This window comes from Orcinus orca, chromosome 5, assembly GCF_937001465.1.
Source record: "Orcinus orca chromosome 5, mOrcOrc1.1, whole genome shotgun sequence".
Lineage (NCBI taxonomy): Eukaryota > Metazoa > Chordata > Mammalia > Artiodactyla > Delphinidae > Orcinus > Orcinus orca.
In genome coordinates this window covers 8,602,133-8,628,516 of record NC_064563.1, presented here as the reverse complement: position 1 = coordinate 8,628,516, position 26,384 = coordinate 8,602,133, and the positions used below count along the sequence as shown (strand labels likewise).

Here is a 26,384-nt window from a genome sequence, read left to right as displayed (position 1 = left end):
GAACTACTTTATTCTTTTTATATACATTTGCCTAATGTAGACAGACCATAATTTATGTAACTGTTCCCTATAGAAGACATTCATATTTATTTCCAGTTATTTTCCATCACTAACAGTGCTCTGTTTGGAAGTGATTTCTGGACACTGAAAAGTGGCATCGCTGTAGGAATGGCTATGGCCAGAGTCTCAATTTAAAAACTTACTTCCAGATCACCCTTCTCAGTGGGTTTACCAATTTACACTTTCACCAGTGGTGCTGGAGAGTGCCATTTCCCTGGGTATTGTCAACCTTAAAGAAATTTGCACATTGCTGAGTGAAATATTGCATCTCGTGATGGAGTGCTCTGATTACTATTGGGATCAAACATCTTTTTTTAAAAATTTCTTGGTTATATTTATTGCTTGTTCCTTTGATGATTTATCTTTTTTTGTATTGATCCTATCGAAGGTATTATTTATGCATTCTTGATGTTAATTTTTTATAATATCTTGTATATCTATACCATCCCATTTTGTCATTTTGTTTATGGTATCTTAAATTGCTTATGAAATCTGTAAAAGAAGTTTTAAACTTTGAAGTAGTCTACTTAATAATCAGTCTTTTGTGCTTTCGCATTTTATATTTTCTTTAGGAAGCCTTTCTATATCCCTAGGTTATAAACCCACTTTCCTGTATCTTTTTATAATACTTTTGTGTAGGTTTATTTTTCCTTACATTTAGATTTCCAGTCCGTCTTCTTACCACTTGACAAAACTTCTTTAAGGCTTAGCTTACACATCTTCTTTTCCTTCTCCCTCTTAAATATCTTATAGCCTTTTTCTCTATTATAGGTACAAATACATCACTCTGTACCAGTGCTGTGCAATAAAAATACATTTGTGAGCCTCAAATGCAAGCCACATGTGTAATTTAAAAATCTCCAACAGTCGTATTAAAAAAAAAGTAAAACAAAACAGGTGAAATTAATTTTGATATTTTCTATTTAACCTAGTGTGTCCAAAATACTGCCATTTCAACATGTAATAAGTTTAAAAGTCATTAATGAGAGTTTTTTTCCCCTGGTGTGTATTTTACGCTTGTATGTCTCATTTGGACTTGTCACATTTTCATCGCTCAAAAGCTACACATGGCTAGTGGCTACCATATTAAACAGCCAGTTGTATATGTAATTATGAGTTCTATATGTCTCTCTTCCCCATTTTACTATCTTCTCAAGAAGAGAGAGATTTCATTCGTCTTTTTATCCGAGTTTTATTCAAACTCACAATGTGTCAGTGTTGTGATATGTTTGGGAAAAGCTAACATGTCCATGGGTAATATCAATGGAAGAATAATTTCCAGAATAGGGAGATGGTAATACACTTCTCCTATGTACTGGGCAGACTGTCCCCTGAATATTATTATGCTTGGTCTTGGGATCCATGCTTTAGAAGGGTATTGTTATACAACTGCGGTCCCCAACCTTTTTGGCACCAGGGGCCAGTTTCGTGGAAGACAAGTTTTCCACGGACCGTGGGAGGGGTGGGGGGAATGTTCAGGCGGTAATGCGAGTGATGGGGAGTGATGGGGTGCGGCAGATGAAGCTTCGCTTTCTCGCCCGCCGCTCACCTCCTGCCATGCGGCCCTGGAAAGTGTGACTAGATTGAGAAAGGGTCTTCCGATCATGCCATATGAAGAACAACTGAAGCTTGGCTTCGTACCTGGGAGGTAGGAATGGGCATGGGTGAGGGAGGATAATTTTCAGGGGTCTGGAGAGTTGTTAAAAGCAGGGACCAGTCTTTGTTATTCTAGGAGTAGAACTAAGGTCAATAGGTAGAAGGAGGAACAAGGGGTCAGATTCTCAGGTGAACATAGGAAGAACTTCCCAACCATAACAGTGGCTGAAAATTAATTGGTCTAAGGACTGAGCGAGCACCCTAAACTGGAGGTGTTCTAGCAGCTCACGTTTCCAAGGTAGATGGCAGGAGACTTCTAGTGTCACATGGGATAGAATTAGACCAGATGACTTCCAAAGATCCTTCTCCCCTGTGGGCCTGTAGTTCCATGATAACATACCTATGAGCGTGTTTGAGTTCTTTAGAAAAGTGTGTCACCAAATTCTAAAATATTGATGTGAAGATATTTGTATGTGGATGCTTGGGTTTACCTTCATCTTCTTTTTATGAGATTCTAAAACCATCCCTTTAAATTTATAGATTTTTCTTCAAGCATTGTACATCACCAAAAAATCTGGTACTTACTTTTTTTTTTCATATTTCAATCATTAATTTACTTAACATTGTTCACTATTTTTAGTTACTTCCTAATGTCTTCTGGCTCACTCAGAGGTTCGGGGCTTCTCAGACTGCTTGGAAAGGTCTGATAAGACCAAGTTGAAAAGCCTATGTACGTGATGATACAGTTCTTTGGAAGGACTGCTGATTTGTTGTATGCAGGAAACACCTGGATTAGTTAATATTCTAGTAGAGATTAGCCTTTCTCATTTACATTGCTCTTTTCATCTCAGGTTCTCAAATACTTTAAACATAAGCAGAAATTCATAATCAGTATTTATTCCAAAAACCTCTTTATTAATATTCAATGTGTAATCTCTAGGACTGAATGAGAAGCTTGTAGCCTTGGTGTGTTCTTTTCGAAGAGCCAGAAACTTGTATTTTCAAAAGATGATTGTATCTCCATTCAGGGATTTTGAATTTGTTTGGTTTTACAGCTCATTTTCAAAGTTCAGAAATGCAAGAAGGGTGTTGGTGTTATACTGGCAATACATACTCCTAAATTTGCCAACATTTCCCAGTGAAAATATGGGACTTTCTTTTCTCCAGAACCTAATATATTTGTCTGCATACTGACTTGCCCACAGGGCTATGGAACACACCTGATGAACCATTTGAAGGAATATCACATAAAACATGACATCCTGAACTTTCTCACCTATGCAGATGAATATGCAATTGGATATTTCAAGAAGCAGGTGGGTTTTTTCACGTGCAACCCTGTTCTGTCGTTCCTTTTCTTAATATGCACTCAGGTAGCTTTCATGCAAATAAGTACCCACCCTCCGCCCCCCACTGTTTTCTGCTTATAAGAGGGGCATCCATTTATTTTGCAAGCCTTAAGCCAGAGGTCAACTCCAGTCTGGACTAGAGGGTATGACCAACACATTGTAAGTACTAAATAAATGTTTGTTGAGTGAATGAATGAACGTCATCTATAATGTGCTATCCCCAGGCTAAGGAGAAATTCCCATTGCTGGGGGACTAGAGTTCTCCATGAATGAGAGAAACAGATTCAGTCTCTGGAAGACCTTCATTTATGACAGCAGAGAGGAAATTCTGATGTTTACAAGGGGTTCCAGACAATCGTGGTCCAACAGCACACAGGCGGCTGGGAGCTTGGCTGCATCTTAGTTCTTTCTGTCAGAAGTTTCCATCTCAGCACTCTGAGGATTATACTTTGCTACATCGTTTTTAATAGTGCTTTGTAATTCTAAATTCCTAAACATTTTCCATTTACTTTTCTGATGACAAAAGTAATGTATAGTTACTGTAGAAATTTTGGAAAATGAAATGAAGCACAAAGAAAAGAAGAAAAACTGCTTGTAATTCTACCACCCAGAGAAATTTACTGTTAACATTTTGACAGATACTCTTCTAGTATTTTTTCTCTGTGTGTGTTTGTCTGTATATAAATACAAAAATTGGCTCATTATTGCATGTAATTGAATCACTTACGTGTTTAACTTAATATAGTCTGACTTTTCAAATATGATTTTTGATGCTTCTCTGAAATTTTGTTGTATAAATGGAGAATAATTTATTAAACCAATACCACATTTGGGGGACATTTAGGTATTTTTTTAAGTAAGTGTCCATGTGTGAATGTGCGCTTCCAGAAGTATTTAAGGTTTTGTTAGGCACTGCCAAATAATTTCTCCTCTTGTCAGCAATGTATAAGGGAGCTCAGGAAACAAGTTCATAATTGAAAAAAAAATATATTTTTTTACCGCTTTCCTAGGTGACAAATTGTGCATGTTTGCATTTATTTGATTATTGTGAAGTTTGACTTGTTTTTCCTTGTTCATTGACCCTTTGTATTTCTTCCTATTTTGAATTGCCAATTCATTGCATTTTGCCTCTTCTTTTATTAAAATATTTATTTTCATATTGATCTATGAGAACTCAGATATATAAAGATAGTAACCTTTTATTTTATGATTTTTCTCCCGTTTGTCATTTGTTTTTCCACATTGCTTATGGATTTTTTTTAATGTACAGAATTTAAAAGATTTTATTACATACAATCTATTAACCTCTTTTTAAAATACAAGTCCTTATATGACTAGAAAGCTTTCACTCCTCTGATGGCAGAGAAGTAACCTCCTATTTATTTTCTCCTCATTCTTTAGGATGCCTTTGTGAGTTTTGTAATAAAACTCACTAGAGAGAACTCAATGGGTTTGTTTTACTGGGGGCTTGAGTGTCAGCTTTCCTAGGCAGTAACAACATTGTAGAGAAGAAATCTCAGGCATGCTTCTTAAATGACTTGTCTGTGGTCCTCTTTGAGGCTGATGTCAATAATTGCTTGGAAAATAAGTTTTTGCTAAAAGAGGAGGCAGGAAATTTAAAGTCCAAGTAATTTTCTGCAAAAATTTGAAATAGGCACCATAAAGAAAGTCGTTATAGATATATGACTATATGCCCTGTCTAACTATATTATTACAGCTTAAAGTATGTAAATTAATATACTGCAAAGTGTTAATATCACTGAAACAACCACTGTCGTGATGGTCTGGAAGTTTTTCTGTTTTTTAATAAATTTATTTATTTTATTTTATTTTTGGCTACGTTGGGTCTTCGTTGCTGCGCGTGGGCTTTTTCTAGCTGCGGGGAGCGGGGCTACTCTTCGTTGCGGTACGCGGGCTTCTCATTGCGGTGGCTTTTCTTGTTGCAGAGCACGGGCTCTAGTCACGTGGGCTCAGTAGTTGTGGCTCGCGAGCTCTAGAGCGCAGGCTCAGTAGTTGTGGTGCACGGGCTTAGTTGCTCCGTGACATGTGGGATCTTCCTGGACCAGGGCTCGAACCCGTGTCCCTTGCGTCGGCAGGCAGATTCTTAACCACTGCGCCACCAGGAAAGCCCGTCTGGAATTTTTTTGCCTGTCAAGTAGGTGTTTCATTTCCTCAACATCAAGGTTCTTATTGCTATATTTTTGGACAAATTTTGCTTTCAGAATTTAGATCCATGTTAGTTATTGATTTGTGGAGCATCCTAGAGGCCCCCTGTCTACTTTGGGAGAAATTGTGCAGTTTAATGCAAAATTAAACCTTATTTTTACTTAATAGCCATTTTTGTTAAAGACTTTTTAATATTATTTGTGTTTTACTAGGTTTATTTTTTATGTTGAATTGCTTCCTGTTTGCACAGTTGATTTTTGATGTTTCTGAACTTCTTGGAAGGGTTTCATGCTAATTCTCCCCAGGATAATAGGATGAGAGCTTGGACCTGTGCTGGGCACCAAGACAGGCCTAGCACACAGTTAGCACTCAGAGAGGATGTTTGATGCACAGGCCTCTGTATAAATGAAATTATTGACTTTGCAGGGTTTCTCCAAAGAAATTAAAATCCCTAAAACCAAATATGTTGGCTACATCAAGGATTATGAGGGAGCCACTTTAATGGGATGTGAGCTAAATCCACAGATCCCATACACGGAATTTTCTGTCATCATTAAGAAGCAGAAGGAGGTAAGTACGTGACTGACTCGGGGGAACCCGACTGGTCTGCGCAGACCAGTCTCTTTCGGGGTGAAGTGTGCATCACTGGGCTCTGTGGGTGTGGGTCTGCTGGGTACCATAACCTCGGTTTGCTCTGTTTTGTCTAGGTTTCTTCTTTGAAGGTATCCTTTATCTTCTCTCTAAATCACCACTTCTAAGGGGGTCAGTACCTGTTAAATTGGTGTAAAATACAAAACTTGTAAAATATGATAGTAAATCTTAATTTCACCTTCAAGGCCTCTTACATGCTGGCCTCATGCATCCTTCTCAAACCCACCTCTTTATTTCCCTTTGTAAACTAATCTCCAAAGGCTGTTACTGATGCTTTAACCCTCTTGCTTGGTATCTTCATCCTTTACCCACTTCCTCTCCCAATGCATGTACACACACACACACACACACACACACACACACACACACACAGATGGGACCACTTCCGCCTGTTTTCCATTCCTCTTCGAACTTCTTGAGCACTAGTTTGATCCACTCATTTGAATTTCAGTTAGTCATTACCTTCCATATTTATCTTAGTTTGTATTCACCTCTCCTTCTGCATTGCAAGTTCTGAAGGCTTATACTTCCAAATAGTAAGTGATTTGTTATCTGGAGAGGACTCTTTTTTTTTTTTTTGGCCGCACTGCATGACATGCGGGATCTTAGTTCCCCGACTAGGGATCGAACCCACGCCCCCTGCAGTAGAAGCGCAGAATCTTAACTACTGGACTGCCAAGGGAAGTACCAAGTGATTTGGTATCTGATGCTGGGGTGAAGTCTTTTATGCATATGAACTAAAAGAGAAGCAGTAAAGGGAAACGTTGATAGATTTGACTACATAGTAATTTTTACATTTCTCTAAGTCAGGGAAAAGAAACATACGGAGATCATAATTAGGGGAGTGTAACAGAAGCCGTTTATTAAATGAATGAACTTTATGTGTTAAGCCCAGGATCAACCCCTTGGTTCCCCTAGTTCTTGGAGTTCAAAAACTGGGAATTTGCACCTGGGTCACCCCACATCAGTCCCACTTGATACTTCAGTTATTCATTCGAGTGTACTTTTCTCTAGCGAGTAACAAAAAAGACCTCTGCCTTAAACCTGTCTTTGTTTTCTGGTTTCTGCTCATTTCCCTGATCCCAGTTCTTAGTTACTTGTCAGATGTCACTGACATAACAGATGTAAAGCTCCTTACGCAGTGTCTGGTGTATAGTAGGTGCTCAGTAAGTATTTTCCTTTTACTTGAAGTAGCTCAGAGTTGTTCTTATGCTTCCCGTGGAAGTGAGCAAAAGGCTTTTATTAAATTAGAAAATAAAAACAACCTCTGTTGTTTCTTGGTCAGAGACGTCAGCCTAAGACAGAATTCCACATAGGGTGCTTGGAGAGTTAATACAAGCACAGCAGGCTCCTCTCCCTGTTCTCCGCTGGGCTTGATGAGCAGGTCTGAATTCGCAGCCCGTTGTGCAGAGCTATTTTAGATGGCAGCAAAGCCTCAGGTTTTGAGAAGACAGCGCCCCATCCCCTTCCCCTTTCTCTCCCCTTGGATTCCTCCCCCGCCACCTCCCTCTCAGCCTCCAGCCTTCCCTAATAGGTGCACCACTGAATGCATGAGAGATCGGAGGTCGCCCTAAGAAGGTGTTTGGATTCACGTAATATCTTCTTCCACAGAATTCAAGTGATTTTTACAAGTGTCATTTATTCCAGCTCTGGAAACCCCCTTGGGGAAGGTAGGGACGAATAGTGGGAAGGAACAAATTGTAGGGAGATGGAGGGTCTTCCCCGCCGTGGAAGCATACAGAGCAGTCACTTGTGGTTGTGGTTAGCAGGGGTGGAGAGAGAACCAGTGCAGTTGCACAGGTGGAGCGGTGGGTGGGAGCTGAGTGCTGTGGGAGTGAGGACTCCAAGGCAGGGTGGGATGCAGCAGCCCTAGCATCATCTCACATCTTCGGAGGTGGCGTCATGGGACACGTGTCTAGACGGGGTGGCCTGGAAGGGAATCAAGCATGAGCAGAGATTCAGAGCCCAACATAAGTGGATTCATGGGTATCTGCACACCTGGGACCATAGGCGTGTGGGTGATGAAGGCCACTACTTGAGGAAGTGTGAACAGGCCGTGAGCAGACAGGACTGAGTGTGGGTGTGTCTGGGGGGCTGGGAAGTGGGGGTAATTCTTAAATCTCCGTTCACATGTGAGGCTACGTGAGACTGGGCTTGGAGGGGCCAAAGTAAGAGTGAGGAAAAGCAATGGGATCTTTGTAGGAAGACATGCTAAAACTTGGTGAAATATTAAAGATGGGGGAGTTGCCCCCAATTTTCTGTTTGGGAAGACTAACACCAACAGCGGTGGAATGAGAGACGGATTTGAGTAGAGAAAGACGACAACATGGTGATGAAGTGAAGATATTTTCTAGGGAGGTGAAGATAAGAGACTGGAACGGAAGTGAAATGTCTTTTTCTCCAAAGTGATCCTCAGAGGTGCAGAGAGGTTGCGAAGCCCCCCGCACCCCACCTCTATTACCAGTCACCTCAAGGTGCTACCTGAGGGTATGGAAGCCACCTGCTAGGCTGTCACATTTGAGGGCATCCTTGGTGAAGAGAAAAAACTTTCAAAATTATATTTGAAATTATATTTTCTGAAGGCCTTCATATAAGAAATTGTCATTGGAATTCTTTCTTTAAAAAACTTTTTTACTGAAATGTAGTTGGTTTACAATGTTGTGTTGGTTTCAGGTGTACAGCAAAGTGAGTTATACACATCTATTCTTTTTTAGATTCTTTTCCATTATAGGTTATTGAAGAATATTAAGTATAGTTCCCTGTGCTATGCAGTAGGACCTTGCTGTTTATCTATTTTATATATAGTAGTGTGTATATGTTAACCCCAAACTCCTAGTTTATCCCTCCCCCCCATCCCCTTTGATAACCATAAGTTTGTTTTCTGTGCCTCTGAGTCTGTTTCTGTTTTGCAAATAAGTTCATTTGTATCATTTTTTTTTAGATTCCACATATAAGTGCTATCATATGATATTTGTCTGTCTTTGTCTGATTTACTTCACTTAGTATGATAATCTCTAGGTCCATCCATGTTGCTGCAAATGGCATTATTTTATGCTTTTTTATGGCTGAGTAATATTCCATTTTATGTATGTACCACATTTTCTTTATCCGTTCATCTGTCAATAGACATTTAGTTTGTTTCCAAGGATTCTTTTTAAAAAAGACTTGGACTTAAAAATAAATGCAGAGCATCGTTTTAGATATGCTCTGTCCCAGGTGGTAGCCACTGGCCACACGTGGCTATTGGGTGCTTGCCGCATGGCCAGTCAAAGCTGAGGTGTACCGTAAGTGTAAAATACACTCTGATTTTGAAGACCTAGTGTGAATAAAAACATGTAAAATATCTCATAATTTTTTTCTCTTGAGCATATGCTGCAATGATAATATTTTAGATATATTGGATTAAATAAAAATATATTGTTAAAATTACACCTGTTACTTTTTTTTTTCTTTTTTTTAAAGTAGTTACTGGAAGATTTTCAATTACATGGGTGGGTTACATGATATTTCTGTTGGACAGCCCTGAGTAGATTTACCAGGAATGTATGTTGCCAGTCCCATTCATTTTATGAAGTCCTATGTTTAATTGTTAAGGTTATGCATTCATGCTATGGCATTTACCAGCCTTATGTCTGAGATCAAGCAGTTAGGAGCTAGAATTTTTTTGTTTTCCTTTGTGAATTCGATTAATGACTGCTACTGTTTTGCGTTTTCCAAAATTCAGTTATGATATGGTTAATCTCAAGATGGTGAGTTGTGAGGGCTATTTTATTTTATTTTTTCCTTTCCTTTTTTAGAGGGAAACTGCTCGGGAAATAGTTACCTCAGGGCATTAGGAATTATTTTATAAAACAAACGGACACCTCTCAAGATTCCCTAATCAGTTCTGGTGGCCCCCATCCTGGCTGTGTTGCCTTTGCTCATTAGAGCTGCGTTTTGGATGCAGACAGCATAGGCTGGGGCTCAAGCCTTGAAAAATGTGAATAATAGGAAAGCCGTCCTCCCAGGCTTTGGGGACTTCGTGAGTTTGTCTGCCCCTCGAGTAGAAGGGAACAGTTCCTGGTCATGGGATGTGAAGAGGTTCTGACGTTGCCTGGGCTGCTGCGGCTGAGGCTCCCGGGGAGGGGGCAAAACCTTTGGCGCTTATACTAAAGAGGACAGTGGGCTCTTGGGGCAGTGTGTTCTCTCAGTATTGGCTTCTTTTCAATGGAAGGGAACAAGTATTCAAAGGCGGCTGGGTGAATGACATTAAAGGCATGGTATAATAGAATGCTTTCATGTCTTACTGTTTAATAGCATTCACCCTTTTGTTTCCTGAAGACTTAATTTTGTTAGGAAAATGACTCCATAGACTGACTTAAACTGTGGCCACAGACTTCTGTCACTAAACATATTTTCTTCTTGTGCTTTGCAGATCATTAAAAAGCTGATAGAAAGAAAACAAGCCCAGATTCGGAAAGTCTACCCGGGACTTTCCTGTTTTAAAGATGGAGTCCGGCAGATCCCGATAGAAAGCATTCCTGGAATTCGTATGTATAGATCTTCTTCTAAAAGCAAAACCTTTTGGTAATGCCATGACAGTGTTGGAAACAGTTATACCAGAATGCAGTGATTTGGAAAGCTTCCTCCCCTGTCTGTCTCCATTTGCGTTACTGTAGTCTTTAAGAAGGGAGCAAATGCTTTCCTTTTACATCTTTTCTCTGTTTCCCAGTGCAAACAAACCGGAAGAGAACTTAGTTGACCTCTTGTTGTAGCTGTTAATGTCCGTCGGTTATGAGAGCCTGTTATTTGTGGCACCGTGCTGGACACTCCCCATATGTGACCTTGGTGGCAGGGAATTCTACTCAGAGGGGAAGGTTGAGTCTCAGGTTGGTTAAGCCCTTTAACCTTAAACAGCGCATGGCCAGCGAATGTCAGGAATAGTAGCAGCCCCATCCTGGCCTCCTCGAGACATCTTGCTGTTGGTACCCTGCCTCACTGCCCTCCTGGGTGCAGCCTGCATAGCACTGTGCTTGGGCTGAATTAGTTTCCACAACCCTCTAAACAAGATGATTGCAAAGCATATACTTTGTTTCAAGTTCCCTATTTTAGAGTAGTTTTCCCAAGGGTTCTTCTCTGTGAGTATATTAGAGGTGAGTTGTATTGGGTTAAAACAGCTGTTTTTGTAGATCAAAAGCTATGAATATTGGTACTTTCATTCGGTTCAAATCCAGGATCATCCAGTATATTGAAGATTTACTATAAACGAAACCAAAGCAAACAAACTAAAATTCTCCAGAGAAAATAAGACATTATATGGGCAAGATATATTTCTTCATTACAGAGTATACCCTACAGCAGATCTTACTTTCCTTGTCAGACCTGGAAATTTTGCTTCCGTGTATTATCTTATTAATAGCTCCCCTGTCACTGGATGCCTACACGTGCCAGGCATTCTTCTGTTTGTTTGTTTTGTGTGTTTTTACATATATCAACTAATCTCAAAAGGAATCACATCAGCTCAGTTTTGGAGTTCTGTTTTATAGGTTGATAAACAGAGGCAAAGGTTGACTAACTTATCTCGGGTACATTAGCTTTTAAGGGGAGAACAAGAAATCAGTCCTGGTCGATTGGACTCCAGGCTGTGTCTTCTTTCTGCTACAGTAAACCATCTTGCATTACAAGCAGGGTCTGCCCCAAATAAACTAGAGACCAGGACAGAGTTTGTTCCAACCTAAAACAACAGCTTAACTCTTTCACAGGGTGATTAGCAAAAACCGTGACTTAGGGTTTTAAAAAAATACACACCCACAGTACCAGACATATTTGTTTTTTATGCTTTCCTCTGAAAGGTTGAAGTTCCTGCTTTAAAAAGTACTAATAGACAGAGCAATGTCAGTCTTGGAAATGTTTTGTATTGTTAGGTGTATGAGGAAGTAAAGAATTAACTGTAGTTAAGTTCAGACTCTTCAGATATAGACATTTATTGAGTCGTGGCTATAATTTATTGTATTTTTGATAACTATTAAATATGTTATGCTCTTGACCAAAAGCAGTTCTCATTCAGTGTTTAATTTTGTTGATATATAGGAGAGACAGGCTGGAAACCGAGTGGAAAAGAGAAGAGGTAAGTATGATGGGCCAGAGGATATTAATGCAAGTGTTCTTTTTCCCCTCCCAGAAACTTAGAGAAAACAGGCAAACTGATAGTAGTCACCATCACAACACTTGTTAGGTTTCAGTTTTCATAAAAAATTCTGGAATGGTTCTAATTTTAAGTTTCTGTAAAAATGAGCTGGAATCACTTGGCAAGAGAAGAGAAAACTGATCATTGTTCCTTCTTGTCTATTCTTTTCCTTTCAAGTAAAGAGCCCAAAGACCCCGACCAGCTTTATAGCACCCTCAAGAGCATCCTCCAGCAGGTGAAGGTGGGTGTTTTGTTTTCCTTCACCTCATGCAAATATTTTGAAATGATTTCCCACATGCATTTCCATATTAGATACCTTACTTTTTTCTTTACCCAAGAGCCATCAAAGCGCTTGGCCCTTCATGGAACCCGTGAAGAGAACAGAAGCTCCGGGATATTATGAAGTTATAAGGTTCCCCATGGGTAATGCCATTAACATTTTCTAAGTATAGATTTAAAACTCTCTGGATGGCGGTGTGGGGGACAAAGGGGTGCCGAGGTTGATGTGCACTCTTCTGTTGTAGGGTGGAGGGCCGGTGGAATCAGAGCAGGAGGGGTAAAGGGGAGGGGATGGCCGTGTTCATTAGGCTCCCGCTGCTGCCCTGTAGCGCCCACACCATCGATGCGAGCTGCAGACAGCACTGGAGATGAGAGTCAGCTGTGTGGACATAACCTTGATTATATTCAGTTTGGTTGCAAATGGAAAAACATCAGCTTGTCCTCTTGATATGCTTGGAGAGTCTGAGAATTTTTGAAGGTAAACAGACGAAGTTAGATCAAGCCGCTTGACTGCTGTACTCTTAGATGGAGAAATAATCATTAATGCAGCCCTTGATTTTCCACGCTCTTGAAGGAGACTGAGTGTCGCTAATTATACTCCTATTTTAAGCTTGGCCCCACATCCCCAAACAAACAAAAGAAATGCCTTTAGAAATGTAGAATTGTGGAATTTGCTGCTGTGTCTGCACCAGGCTAAAAGGAATGATTAATTGAGTCAATTGAGAATCCCCAAATTAAACTAATTTGGCATTGTGCAGATGACAGACCACGAGCTGAATTTTTTTTTTTTTTTTTTCCAATCAGCTGTGTGGCCATTTTTCTGGAGAGGGCCTGTATCTTCTGTCCCTTTTCTACCTGGTGCTAAGAAGGTATTAAGATGTGAAAGGAAGAGTGAAAGGGATCCATTAGCTCCCCGATAACAGAGTTATTTGTAGATTTTTCTGTGGCATTATCACACGAATGTTCTACACAGTGGTGGTAATGATTTCAGTAGTCTCTGGTCCTTAAAGTGGACACACATCCGTACGCTTTTCTTTCCCTGTTCTATCTGCCTCGCTTCTGTGTATTTCAGTACATGAAAATCAGAGTAAGGGTTGAAGGAGTGTAGAATTCTGAATGGAAGGCTGACTTGGGAATCAGTATTTCCCAGGATGTGAAAAATATGCTAAAACCCTTTAAGTCCATTTCCAAACTTACCTGACCTTGGCATCCTCGTCACCTGGGCTGCCTCAAGTTCTTTTGTGAAATGCTCAAGGGAGGTTGCGTGAGCCTGGGGAGAACGGTTTTCGGCCCTGTCCGTGTGCACTCTGAAGCCCTGCGGTGGCAGGTCCAGTGGGTCCTGTCTGTCATAGCCGACTCCCAGCCTGCCCTCTGGAAGCTTTCTGCTTGGTCCAGCCAGGGGAGGGTGGGAACCTCGCCAGCCGGACACCACTTGTGCGCACAGCTGAATGCTCGTGAGGGGACAGTTGACCCCACTGAGCAAGGCCAGTGGTGGGCTGAGGTGTGCGTAAGCAGCGTTAATGAAAACAGTAGATGGTGCTCTTTGGTTGGAGCCATGCTTTGTTTTCTTGGGATGCCCTTGCCCCTAAGATGGTCATGTCTTTGAGGACAAGACTGACAATCGGTAATTTCACTTTTTCTGCCATTGCCTTCATGGCTTTTTCAAAAAACATTTCTTCTCTTCCCCCCCACCCCCATGCCCTAAAAAAACCTCTTTTCTTCCATATGGATGAGATCCAACCTGTTTCGTTAAGGAAATGGCATTCAGTACAGCGTCTGAGGTGTGGCCCAAGCTTCCCACACATGGGTAGCTAGGCAGGTAGGCAGGGCTTTCCTATTTACCCAGAATTCCCAACTTTTGGGGATTTAATGAGTAATTTAGGGGTGTCTCCATGTTTGTTTTCACTAGTGTTCAGTCACCTTCTTTTGTAACCCAGGCCATTTGGTCAACCAAAAGCTTCTAAGAAGGCCAGAGGAGGGAAGCTGTTATCTATAACTTTAGAATGGAAAGGCAATAGAGAAAGGAAACATGCAGAGTTGGTTGTAATTATTCAGAAAGCTCCAAACACTTTCATGATTCTTTTCCTGCTCTATTTGAGGCTCTCCCCATCGCTCCTTTCCTCCCGCCTTCCAAAAACTAGTGGGGAGAGCTTTTGCGTAAACTTCTTTGTGTCAAGTTTCATTTTTTCCCCCTTTACTTTTTTTTTTTTCTCTTTTGGTCACACGTCTCTTCCTTCTAAACATCGTAAACATGATATCAGGCAGCATATCCTAAGTGGTGGGCATTTAGGTGGGAGGAGGGTAAGCATCCAGTTTTACCCAGAGAGGCCGGTTCCACTGCTCTTTCTTTATTCAACGAGAGCACCTCTTCAGCTGTTCAGTTACACTCAGGTGACACGTTTACTGGGCTATTTGTCAAGCCTTTGTGTAGCTTAATACTTTTCAGTTTTTCTCTCCCTCCGAACTATTTCAGTTAGAGAAGAAAGAAAATGGAAAGTTGAATTCACAGATGTGATGACATACTTCTAACCAAGATAGGCTTTATTTAAAAAAAAAAAAAAAAAGGCTTTAGTCAAAGGAAATAGGTGAAAGCAGACACTTCCTATTTTTCCTTTGGAGTTCTGTGGTAGATTTAGGATTTTGCTGCAAATGAATTTCTCCCCATTTTGGGATGTTGCACGTAAGTTTATTTATCTTATTAAATGATAATCCCAGTGTATTTGGTTGTCAGTTTCTCTCCCTCTGGAAAATTTGATAATATAGTGGGAATTTGGGTTGTTAGTAGTCAGAAGTATTTCTTTAGTGATTTTGACTTATTTTTTCATGCAGAGTTTATATAAGTTTTTTCATATTCTTTTCCATTTTGGTTTATTACAGTTCCCTGTGCTATACAATAGGACCTTGTTGTTTATTTTGTATATAGTAGTGTGTATCTGCTAATCCAATTTAACAGTTGATATAATTTTTTTTTTTTTTTTTGCGGTATGAGGGCCTCTCACTGTTGTGGCCTCTCCCGTTGCGGAGCACAGGCTCCGGACGCGCAGGCTCAGCGGCCATGGCTCATGGGCCCCGCCACTCCGCGGCATGTGGGATCTTCCCAGACCGGGGCACGAACCCGTGTCCTCTGCATCGGCAGGCGGACTCTCAACCACTGCGCCACCAGGGAGGCCCTAGTTGATATAATTTTTAATGATAGAACCAGACTTAGAGACAACTAGGGACCTATAAGTAGACAAATGTTAGCATCTTCTAATCTTCGTGGAATTCTTTGAATTGGTTCTGAGAGTGAAGATTAAAGAAGCCTCATTATATTCTTACAAGTTTAGATGAAGCATTGTTTTCCTTTGTAAAATAATTTAAAGCAAGTAGATATATTGGGAAAATATTCTTTTTGACAATTGTCTCGCAAGGCTTACTTGCTTTAGAAAATAGATTATTAAGTAAAGTTTGTCATTCTTATTTCATTGATGGAGCATGAAACTAAATTCACTGGAACCATTTTACATGCAAGGCCACTGGTATATTTGCAGATGTATTTATTATCTGTTTCTCCATTTTAGTTCTATCTCTACAGCACCAGAACAACTGTGAATTTAGAGAAACAAACTCAGTCTGATTGTTCTGATTTAAGTAATGAAATGATTCGATACAAATGTTCCACCTGCTGTGCTCCATGTATAGACAAAGCCTCTTCTGTATAATTCTGAATGAAGGGCTAACAGTACTTAGTTCATCGTACTTATTGCTGCTAATCTACTTAGCTGCCTCGTGCTGAAGAGGGGATTGGGCCAGATGACTAATAATGGTCCCTTCAATGTTAAAACACTGTGATTTTGCACAGGATACCCTCACAAAAGGAAGAACATAAGACTCAAGAACTGTTTTCCTTGATCATATGAATTTCTCTTAAAGAAAGACATTGGGATGGTGAAAATGTGATCAAACTGATGACATAGATTTCTTTCCCCGTCTCACTTTTGTCAGCTGGTTGGTTTAAAAGGAGTCAAAGGTGGCTAATATTTTTTTTTCCTGTGCAGATCTGAAAACCATGAGCGAACGCCTCAAGAATAGGTACTACGTGTCTAAGAAATTATTCATGGCAGACTTACAGCGCGTCTTTACCAATTGCAAAGAGTACAACCCCCCTGAGAGTGAATACTACAAATGTGCCAATATCCTGGAGAAATTCTTCTTCAGTAAAATTAAGGAAGCTGGATTAATTGACAAGTGATATTTTTTTTCCTCTGCTTCTTAGAAACTCATCAAGCAGTGTGCCTAAAGCATGGTTTAGTTTTACAAAGAATTGGACATAATGTATTGAAGATACTTGTAATAATTAGCACTTTCAAAAAACAAACAGAAAACCTCCTCGTAGCTTTTCAGATATGTATTTAAATTGAAGTCATAGAACATTTTTATTTTATGGAATAGATTTTAATCTATTCACTACAATTAATGTCAACTTTCTATGGCATGTCCATTAGCTGACTATTCAATAATAGATGATCAGGGGTTTCCTCAAAATTTGTATATGAGGAAATTGCACATAGTACCAAGATTTGGGGGAATGCAGAAAATTTTCAGACCATGAATGTTTCCCTTTTTTTCTAATGGAATGTGAGAGTTTATTTTTATTTTATTCTGAAGGACTTTAAAGGAAGGGATGCATGATAAAAAGCCCGTAAAAGGTGAAATATGTGATGTTTGAAGTCTCATGGTAGACTTTTTATATATATTTTTAAAAAACACTCATCTAGGTGAGGTGCTTTGAGCAGTTCTGAGAAAAATGCAGTTCCAGAAAGCGACTGCTTTGATTCCTAAGGAAGAAATTCTAAATAGTGCAAACTTTTATAAGCATCTGGGTTTTTGATAATTCTATCTACCTACAACAAACTTGTGAGTACATAACCACTATTTTAATGATTTCTTTCTCTACACGAGTGTGTAATACTATATTTGACTTTGCTTATGCAGGCCGTAAGTTCCAAAAGGCAATTTCCTGGGCCACAAAGGCATCCATTTGAAAACACTTGAGATGGAATCAACATACTTTAACAAAAAAAGATGTATAATCTATTTAATGTATCAAATTTAGTGAATCCTTGTTCTATTAAATAAGGATTTTTTGCCCTTTCTACAATACACACAACCCCACTGATACTGTATTTATGAACATTTTTCCTTTTGCATCTCCAGATTATATTCATTGTCGGAGATGAATTAAATTACCACCAAGATTTGCTGTCAGTATTTTAATACCTACGTTGGTATATATATACCCAGGGTAATACTATCCCACTAAAATCCATCATACAACCTTATTAACCCGTCTTGGGATTCCAGCTTAGTGCTTGGATTTATTTCCTCATTAACACTACATTGAAAAGTGGGACGTCCGCCTTCCCAACTCTGGGAGAACCAACTCATGTAAAACAAACGAAGGCCACCTTGATGGTCTCGACACTAATTTTTATGATACAAATTTATAAACTGATTTTTGTAAAGGACTAGGTTTAAAGGTATATTTAACTTGATGTTTTCTATCAGCATAAAAGAATTGAAATGATTATTTGATAGACATTAAACACAGTTGCCAGAGATAGTCTGCATGAAGGAAAAAACCCTGCAGATGGCTGTGAAGTTGGAAGGATTGTTTTTAATGTGTAGGATATATTCAGAATGCTCACAACTGAGAAATGCCTCAACTTTTTAAAGTATAAGAAACCACCTTGTGTGGCATCTGGATTTCTAATGAAGAAGGATGATACAGTTTGGATTAAGTAACTTGGACTGGTTTTCCACAGTGCTTTGTACTGGATCTGCCGAAGCATCTGGCCAGCTTGGTATCCTGTGAAAGTTTGTTATTTTCTGGGTAGACATTCTTATAGAGTATTGTCTTTAAAATCAGATTGTCTCTTCTATATTGAAAGCATTTTTATGTTTTCTAATTTAAAAATTAATATTTTCTTATAGATATTGTGCAATAAAGCTGAAGTAGGATGTGTGGTTTTTGCAAATGCTTTAACAGCGGATAAAATTTTACATTTGTAAAATTAATATATTGTACTGGTACAAAATAGTTTTAAATTATATTTTAAAAAGCTCTTAATCTGGTGGTGTGTTTTCTTCTTCTGGCAGATTGAGTTTACAGGGCGAATGTACGATCTGTTTGATGACTGATTACATCCTTAGTTCTTAGGTCGTAAGCATGTCGAGGAAGGTGTTCAGAATTGTTGCATTTGTGTGAAGTTTCAAAAAAATTCACAGCCCATCAGTGAGAGATTTTCAAGAGGAGAGACACTTACTGTGTCTCTGGAATGATCCACTGCATCTTGCCCATTGACACTCAGGAAAAACATCCAGCTAAAGAAGAGTGTTATGGTTTTAGAAACAGTCCCGCACTCGCCCCCCAGTTTTTCTACTTTGCATCTGTGAGATAGATGAATGAGGAGAGGGACAGAAAAAAATACAGCAGATTTTTAGACATCTCCCATATGAGCTTCTACTGTTACTCAAAGTGCTGAGTGTAGGAAAGTAAACTTTATCCTGTTGGGGTATGAGTACCCACCAAAGAGCACACCACTTCCTTTCTGAATTTTGAACCAGCTAAGCAGTCAACTGATTAAGGCACATGATGGCCAAAACATCTTTATAAATAATAAAATGCATTTTGGAGGTTGTGACTTGTGTATCTGTGGAAAATGGGCTTTCTGATACGGAACCCCAGGATGTGGTTGACTCACCAGTTGCCAGCAGCTCTGCACCACTGCGGACGTCCCCCTACCAAGGCAGGGCCTTTTACCCTTAAGCTTAGTGCACGGCCCAGGACAGTGATGCTGTCTGAAGGCAGGTCAACTCCAAAGAGGTACAGGTGAGGAAGGAGCAGAGCTAGGCCACTTCCTTCCCTTAACTCATCAATGAGGCAGGTTCCTCCCGGGGGAGGGAGGCATGAGGGGCAGAGGGAAGCCGGGGCTGAGGGATGTCCTTCTACGGAAAAGTAAACATCCAGAGCGAAGACTAGGTTGCCCTCCCATCCCAGCCCATCTATCCATGGTCAAAAATCTCAACTCTGGTTGTATTCATCAGAAGAAAAGAGGGAAAAGACGACTTTGTGGTTTTCATGTTACCTGGAAGTAAAATTTATAATTTTGCAACCTAAGGAGTAGAAACAGGATCAGACTGAGGTACTATGGACAGGTTAATAATGTACCACCCCTTTAAGCTGATATTCTTCAGACCAGCTCCTTGGTGTTTATTTAAAAGCTTCTAAGAGCTTTGGAGGAAGACTCTCGACAAAGTAAGCAGAGGACTTCAGAGGTGAGACAACACCCGTAGGTATCACGAAAAGTTTTCAAATGTAATTCATGTATATTTATGCCTTGGTTTCTGTGGCGGGGGGGGGGGGGGGCATCTTTGCTTTTTTTTGTGGAAAAAGGAAGCTAACAATGTCAAAGGAAGGGTTATTGGTGGCAGCCCTTGGCCTTTTCCCTATTGTTCTGAGCAGTTCTTCTCTGGCCCTTACCTTTACTTAGCAAAGTAGAAAACCCCAAGAGAAGAGGGCAACTACTCTGGAATATCAAAGGTCATATCGGCTACATGTTCTTATTTAAGATGCAGTAATTAAGATGACTTATTTTTTTTTCTTAAATCGTCTTGAAACATAGGTTTAGATTTATTGACTATTCAAACATTTTTTTCCTGGCAGAAAAGAAGGTAGAGGTGGTGGCTGTGGGCGGGGACGGTGGCAGCAGGGAAGGAAATCGGTGCTCTTACTCGAGTCTTCAGGCTCTTGGTAGGACTTTCTCCTTTGGGTGCATCGGTGCTATTAATATTAGTATTGGATGGAGATTGACAGGGGAAAATAGTGTCAGTAACATCCCCATTAGGTAAAGAGATAAACATGAAGTTAGAAAAACAAAAACAAGCGGAAGAAGGTTTTCAGGTGCATTTTGGAGGAAGACTCTCGACAAAGTAAGCAGAGGACTTCAGAGGTGAGACAACACCCGTAGGTATCACGAAAAGTTTTCAAATGTAATTCATGTATATTTATGCCTTGGTTTCTGTCTGGGGGCATCTTTGCATTTTGGGGGGAAAAGAAGCTAACAATTTCAAAGCTGGAGATTTTCTTTGGATTTATTAAAAGCGGAGATTTTCTTTGGGTTTATTAAAAGCAATAATTTCAACAAAGCAGAGAAAAGCCGGGAAAGCCCGAGTCAATCTTCCTGCCTCCCTCTTGTTACTGGGAAGCCCAGTACCACCACCTTGGCAGAGTGAGCTTAAAAAATGTTATTTGTGTGTGTGTAATTTTCTGAGCTGAAACGAAGGTTTATCAGTTTTTGTTTATCTAGGTTTGAAGTTCTTTTAAAGAAACCCCTTAGAAAATGTGTTGCACCAAAGGACCTTCTCAAAATAAGGCACATGTTCACAAGCTTTCTGCATACTGGCTCGCTTGGTTCTTGGACCTGTCCTGAAATTCACTGGTCTCTGTTCTTTGCTCTGTTAACTTCCCATTTTTGACAGTTATTGGGTGGATATCTAACTTATGCTAAAAATATCTAGGAACAGAGAATCTGCCTTTTTGTTCGATAGGGCAGTCCAGCAACAAACACAGGCAAAGGTGATAAAGTCCTTAGGTTGGGTTGATGTTGGCTGTTTTAGAGTTGAGTAGAACACACTCTTGGTTCATACTGTAAGTCAGTGCATCAGCACTGCTTCTCAACATACCCAAACACACTTGTATGGTTATAGCTCTGTGCACAACTTAACATCATATATATATATATATATATATATATATATATATATATATTAAATTGAAGTATAGTTGATTTACAATGTTGTGTTAATTTCTGCTGTACAGCAAAGTGATTCAGTTATATCTATATATAGATAGATGCTTTTTTTTTTTGGCTGCATTGGGTCTTCGTTGCTGTGCACGGGCTTTCTCTAATTGCAGCGAGCTGGGACTACTCATTGTTGCAGTGCGTAGGCATCTCATTGCGGCGGCTTCTCTTGATGCGGAGCAAGGCTCTAGGCACGTGGGCTTCAGTAGTTGCAGCACACAGGCTCAATAGTTGCAGTGCACGGGCTCTAGGGTGCACAGGCTTCAGTAGTTGTGGCACATGGGCTTAGTTGCTCCGCGGCATGTGGGATCTTCCTGGACCACGGATGGAACTCATGTCCCCTGCATTGTCATACTCTTTTCCATTATGGTTATCACAGGATATTGAATGTAGTTCCCTGTGCTATAGAGTAGGACCTTGTTGTTTATCCATCCTGTATATGATAGTTTGCATCTGCTAACTCCAAACTCCCACATCATCCCTCCCCCACACCCCCTTGCCCTTGGCAACCACAAGTCTGTTCTCTATATCTGTGAGTCTTTCTGTTTCATAGATAAGTTCATTTGTGTCATATTTTAGATTCCCCACATGAGTGATATCATATGGCATTTGTCCTCTCATTTTGACTTACTTCACTTAGTATGATAATCTCTGGTTCCATCCATGTTGCTAAAAATGGCATTATTTCATTGTATTGGGTTGGCCAAAAGGTTCGTTCAGTTTTTTCTGTAAGATGGCTGTAGTAGCACTTAGTTGTCTTTTTTTAAAAAAATAATTAATTAATTAATTTTTGGCTGAGTTGGATCTTTGTTGCTGCGCAGGGACTTTCTCTAGTTGCGGCGAGCGGGGGCCACTCTTCATTGTGGTGTGCGGGCTTCTCATTGCGGTGGCTTCTCTTGTTGCAGAGCATGGTCTCTAGGTGCGCAGGCTCCAGTAGTTGTGGCTCACAGGCTCTAGAGCACAGGCTCAGTAGTGGTGGCGCACGGGCTTAGTTGCTCTGTGGCATGTGGGATCTTCCTGGACCAGGGCTTGAACCCGTGTCCCCTGCATTGGCAAGCGCATCCTTAACCACTGCGCCACCAGGGAAGCCCCATTTAGTTGTCTTTAACTTCATTTGAAATGGTTTTGTTAGATTGTATGTGACAGCTGTCATATCAGTGTGCATTTAAAAAAGTCATCAGGACTTCCCTGGTGGTATAGTGGTTAAGAATCCCCCTGCCAATGCAGGGGACATGGGTTCAAGCCCTGGTACAGGAAGATCCCACATGCCACAGAGCAACTAAGCCCGTGCGCCACCACTACTGAGCCTGTGCTCTAGAGCCTGTGAGCCACACCTACTGAAGCCCACGTGCCGAGAGCCCATGCTCCACAACAACAGAAGCCCTGCTTGCTGCAACTAGAGAAAAACCCACACACAGCAACAAAAGACCCAACACTGCCAAATAAATAAATAAATTTTTAAAAAATTAAAAAATTTTAAAAAATAAAAAAATCAAAATTGGTGAATTTTTGTGTAGCCATTTTAATATTGAAGATCAAATAAAAGACACAACATTTTTCACATATTATGCTTTATTATTTCAAGAAAGGTAAAAACACACCGAAACACAAAAAAAGATTTGTGCAGAAGGTGCTGTGACTGACTGAATGTGTCAAAAGTGGTTTGCAAAGTTTCGTGCTGGAGATTTCTCGCTGGACGATGCTCAACCATCAGGTAAATCAGTTGAAGTTGATAGCAATCAAATAAAGACATTAATTGAGAACAGTCAACGTCATACCATGCGGGAGATAGCCGACATACTCAAAATATCCAAATCAAGTGTTGAAAATCATTTGCACCAGCTTGGTTATATTCATCGCTTTGATGTTTGGTTTCCACGTAGGTTAAGCGAAAAAAACCTTTTTGACTATTTCCACATGCAATTCTCTACGTAAACGTAATGGAAATGTTCCATTTTTAAAACAAGTTGTGACAGGCAATGAAAAGTGGATACTGTACAATAATGTGGAATGGAAGAAATTGTGGAGCAAGTGAAATGAACCACCACCAACCACACCAAAGGCCAGTCTTCATCCAAAGAAGGTGATGTTGTGTATATATTGGGATTGGAAGGGAGTCCTCTATGATTAGCTCCTTCCAGAAAACCAAATGATTAATTCCAATTACTGCTCCCAGTTAGACCAACAGAAAGCAGCACTTGATGAAAAGCATCCAGAATTAGTCAACAGAAAATGTATAATCTTCCATCAGGATAACACAAGACTGCATGTTTCTTTGATGACCACGCAAAAACTGTTACAGCCTGGCTGGGAAGTTCTGATTCATCTGCCGTATTCACTGGACATTGCACCTTTGCATTTCCATTTATTTAGGTCTTTACAAAATTGTCTTAATGAAAAAAATTTCAATTCCCTGGAAGACTGTAAAAGGCACATTGAACAGTTCTTTGCTCAAAAGTAAAAAGTTTTGGAAAGATGGAATTATGAAGTGGCCTGAGAAATGGCAGAAGGTAGTGGAACAAAAGGGTGAATATGTTGTTCAATAAAGTTCTTGGCGAAAATGAAAAATGTGTCTTTTATTTTACTTAAAAACCGAAGGCACATTTTGGCCAACCCAATATATAAACTACATCTTCTTTATCCATTCATCTGTCGATGGACTTTTGTGTTGCTTCCATGTCTTGGCTATTGGAAATAGTGCTGCTATGAACATAGGGATGCATGTATCTTTTTGAATTAATAGTTTTGTCTGGATATATGCACAGGAGTGGGATTGCAGGATCATATGGTAGCTCTATTTTTAGTTTTTTGAGGGACCTCCATGCCATTTTCCATAGTGGCTGCAGCAACTTGCATTCCCACCAACAGTGTAGGAGGGTTCCCTTTTCTCCACACCCTCTCCAGCATTTGTTATTTGTCAACTTTTTAATGATGGCCATTCTGACTGGTATGAAGTGGTACTTCATTATTATTTTGATTTGCATTTCTCTAATAATTAGCAATGTTGAGCATCTTTTCATGTTGTTGAACAGACCATCTTTTCATGGCCTGTTGGCCATCTGTACATCTTCTTTGGAGAAATGTCTATTTAGGTTTTTGGCCCATTTTTTCAATTGGGTTGTTTTTTTTGTTGTGTTGTATGAGCTCTTTGTATGTTTTGGAAATCAAGCCTTTGTAGGTCTAATTGTTTGCAAATATTTTCTCCTGTTCCATAGGTTGTCTTTTCCTTTTGTTTATGGTTTCCTTTGCTGTGCAAAAGCTTGCAGGTTTGATTAGGTCCCATTTGTTTATTTTTGCTATTATTTCTATCGACTTGGGAGACTGACCTAAGAAAACATTGGTACGATTTATGTCAGAGAATGTTTTGTCTATGTTCTCTTCTAGGAGTTTTATGGTTTCATGCCTTCCTTTTAAGTCTTTAAGCCATTTTGAGTTTATTTTTGTGTATGGTGTGAGGGTGTGTTCTAAGTTCATGGAATTATATGTGGCTCTTCAACTTTCCCAACACCACTTGCTGAAGAGACATTTTCCCATTATATATTCTTGCTTTCTTTGTCAAAGATTAATTGACCATAGGTGTGTGGGTTTATTTCTGGGCTCTGTATTCTGTTCCATTGATCCATATGTCTGTTTTTGTGCCAATACCATGCTGTTTGATTACTGTAGATTTGTAGTATTGTCTGAAGACGGAGATGGTTATGCCTCCTGCTTTGTTCTTTTCCCTCAGGATTGCTTTGGCAATTCTGGATCTTTTATGGTTCCATATAAATTTTAGGATTTTTTGTTCCAGTTCTGTGAAAAATGTCATGGGTAATTTGATAGGGATCACGTTAAATCTGTAGATTGCTTTGGGTAGTATGGCTGTTTTAACAATAACAATTCTTCGAATCCAAGAGCATGAGATATCTTTCCATTTCTTTGAATCATTTTAACTTTTCTTTATTAATGTCTTATAGTTCTCAGTATATAAGTCTTTCACCTCCTCGGTCAGGTTTATTCCTTAGTATTTTATTTTTTGGGGTGCAATTTTAAAAGGTATTTTTTTCTTACATTCCCTTTCTGATAATTCATTGTTAATGTAAAGAAATGCAATTGATTTCTATATGTTAATCGTGTACCCTGCTACCTTGCTTAATTTATCAGTTCTAGTAGTTTTTGTGTGGAGTTTATAGGGTTGTCTATATATAGTATCATGTTATCTGCATATAATGACAGTTTTACCTCTTCCTTTCCAATCTGGATAAATTTTATGTCTTTTTCTTGCCTGATTGCTGGGGCTAGGACTTCCAACACTATGTTGAACAGAAGTGGTGAGAGTGGGCATTCTTGTCTTGTTCCAGATTTTAGTGGGAAGGCTTTCAGCTTTTCACTGTTGAGTATTATATTGGCTGTGGGTTTGTCATAAATAGCTTTTATTATGTTGAGATATGTTCCCTCTATACCCCCTTTGGTAAGAGTTTTTTCATGAATCGTTGATGAATTTTATCAAATGCTTTTTCTGCATCTGTTGAGATGATCACTTGTTTTTTTTTTTTTTTTTTTCTTTTGTTAATGTGGTGTATCACATTGATTTTGCATATGTTGAACCATCCTTGTGAACTTGGGATGAATCCAACTTGGTTGTAGTGTATGGTCTTTTTTATGTGTTTGTTGGATTCGGTTTGCTAATATTTTGTTTAGAATTTTTGCATCTATGTTCATCAAAGATATTGGACTGTAATTTTCTTTTTTGGTGGTATCTTTGTCTGGTTTTGTATCAGGGTGATTGTGGCTTCATAGAATGTCTTTGGGAGTGTTCCCGCCTCTTCAGTCTTTTGGAAGAGTTTGAGAAGGATCGGTATAAGTTCTTCTTTTTATGTTTGGAAGAATTTGCCTGTGAGGCTATCTGGTCCTGGACTTTTGTTTGTAGAGAGCATTTTTAAATTACAGATTCTATTTCACTTCTAGTGACTGGTCTGTTCAAATTATTTTTTCTTGATTGAATTTTGGTGGGCTGCATGTTTCTAGAAACTTGTCCATTTCTTCTAGGTTGGTAAATATGTTGGCATGTAATTGTTCATAGTATTCTTTTATGTTTTTTTGTATTTCTGGAGTATTGTTTGTTATTTCACCTTTTTCATTTCTTATTTTGTTTATTTGGGTTCTCTCTCTTTTCTTCTTGGTGAGCCTGGCCAGACGTTTGTCAATATTGTTTACCCTTTCAAAAAAATCACCTCTTGACTTTAATTTCTATTTATTTCCTCTCTAATCTTTATTATTTCCTTCCTTCTGCTG

General features: G+C 39.5%; 1 protein-coding gene across 4 annotated transcripts in view; it reads left to right on the top strand.

Annotated features, from left to right (window-relative positions):
* KAT2B (lysine acetyltransferase 2B) overlaps positions 1 to 18,376 on the top strand; it is a 103,579-nt gene extending 85,203 nt beyond the window's left edge. For 2 of the 4 annotated variants that reach the window (XM_049710114.1, XM_033431985.2), the window contains 7 exons: positions 2,862 to 2,972; positions 5,598 to 5,741; positions 10,237 to 10,351; positions 11,892 to 11,928; positions 12,166 to 12,229; positions 12,327 to 12,411; positions 16,305 to 18,376. In XM_049710114.1, coding sequence (XP_049566071.1) covers positions 2,862 to 2,972; positions 5,598 to 5,741; positions 10,237 to 10,351; positions 11,892 to 11,928; positions 12,166 to 12,229; positions 12,327 to 12,411; positions 16,305 to 16,498 — 750 coding nt within the window. In that variant the 3' untranslated portion in view covers positions 16,499 to 18,376. Of the gene's footprint in view, positions 1 to 2,861; positions 2,973 to 5,597; positions 5,742 to 10,236; positions 10,352 to 11,891; positions 11,929 to 12,165; positions 12,230 to 12,300; positions 12,412 to 16,304 lie in introns of all 4 variants that reach the window. The other 2 variants (XM_049710115.1, XM_049710117.1) reach the window with 2 other exon arrangements.
* The last annotated feature ends 8,008 nt before the right edge of the window (positions 18,377 to 26,384 follow it).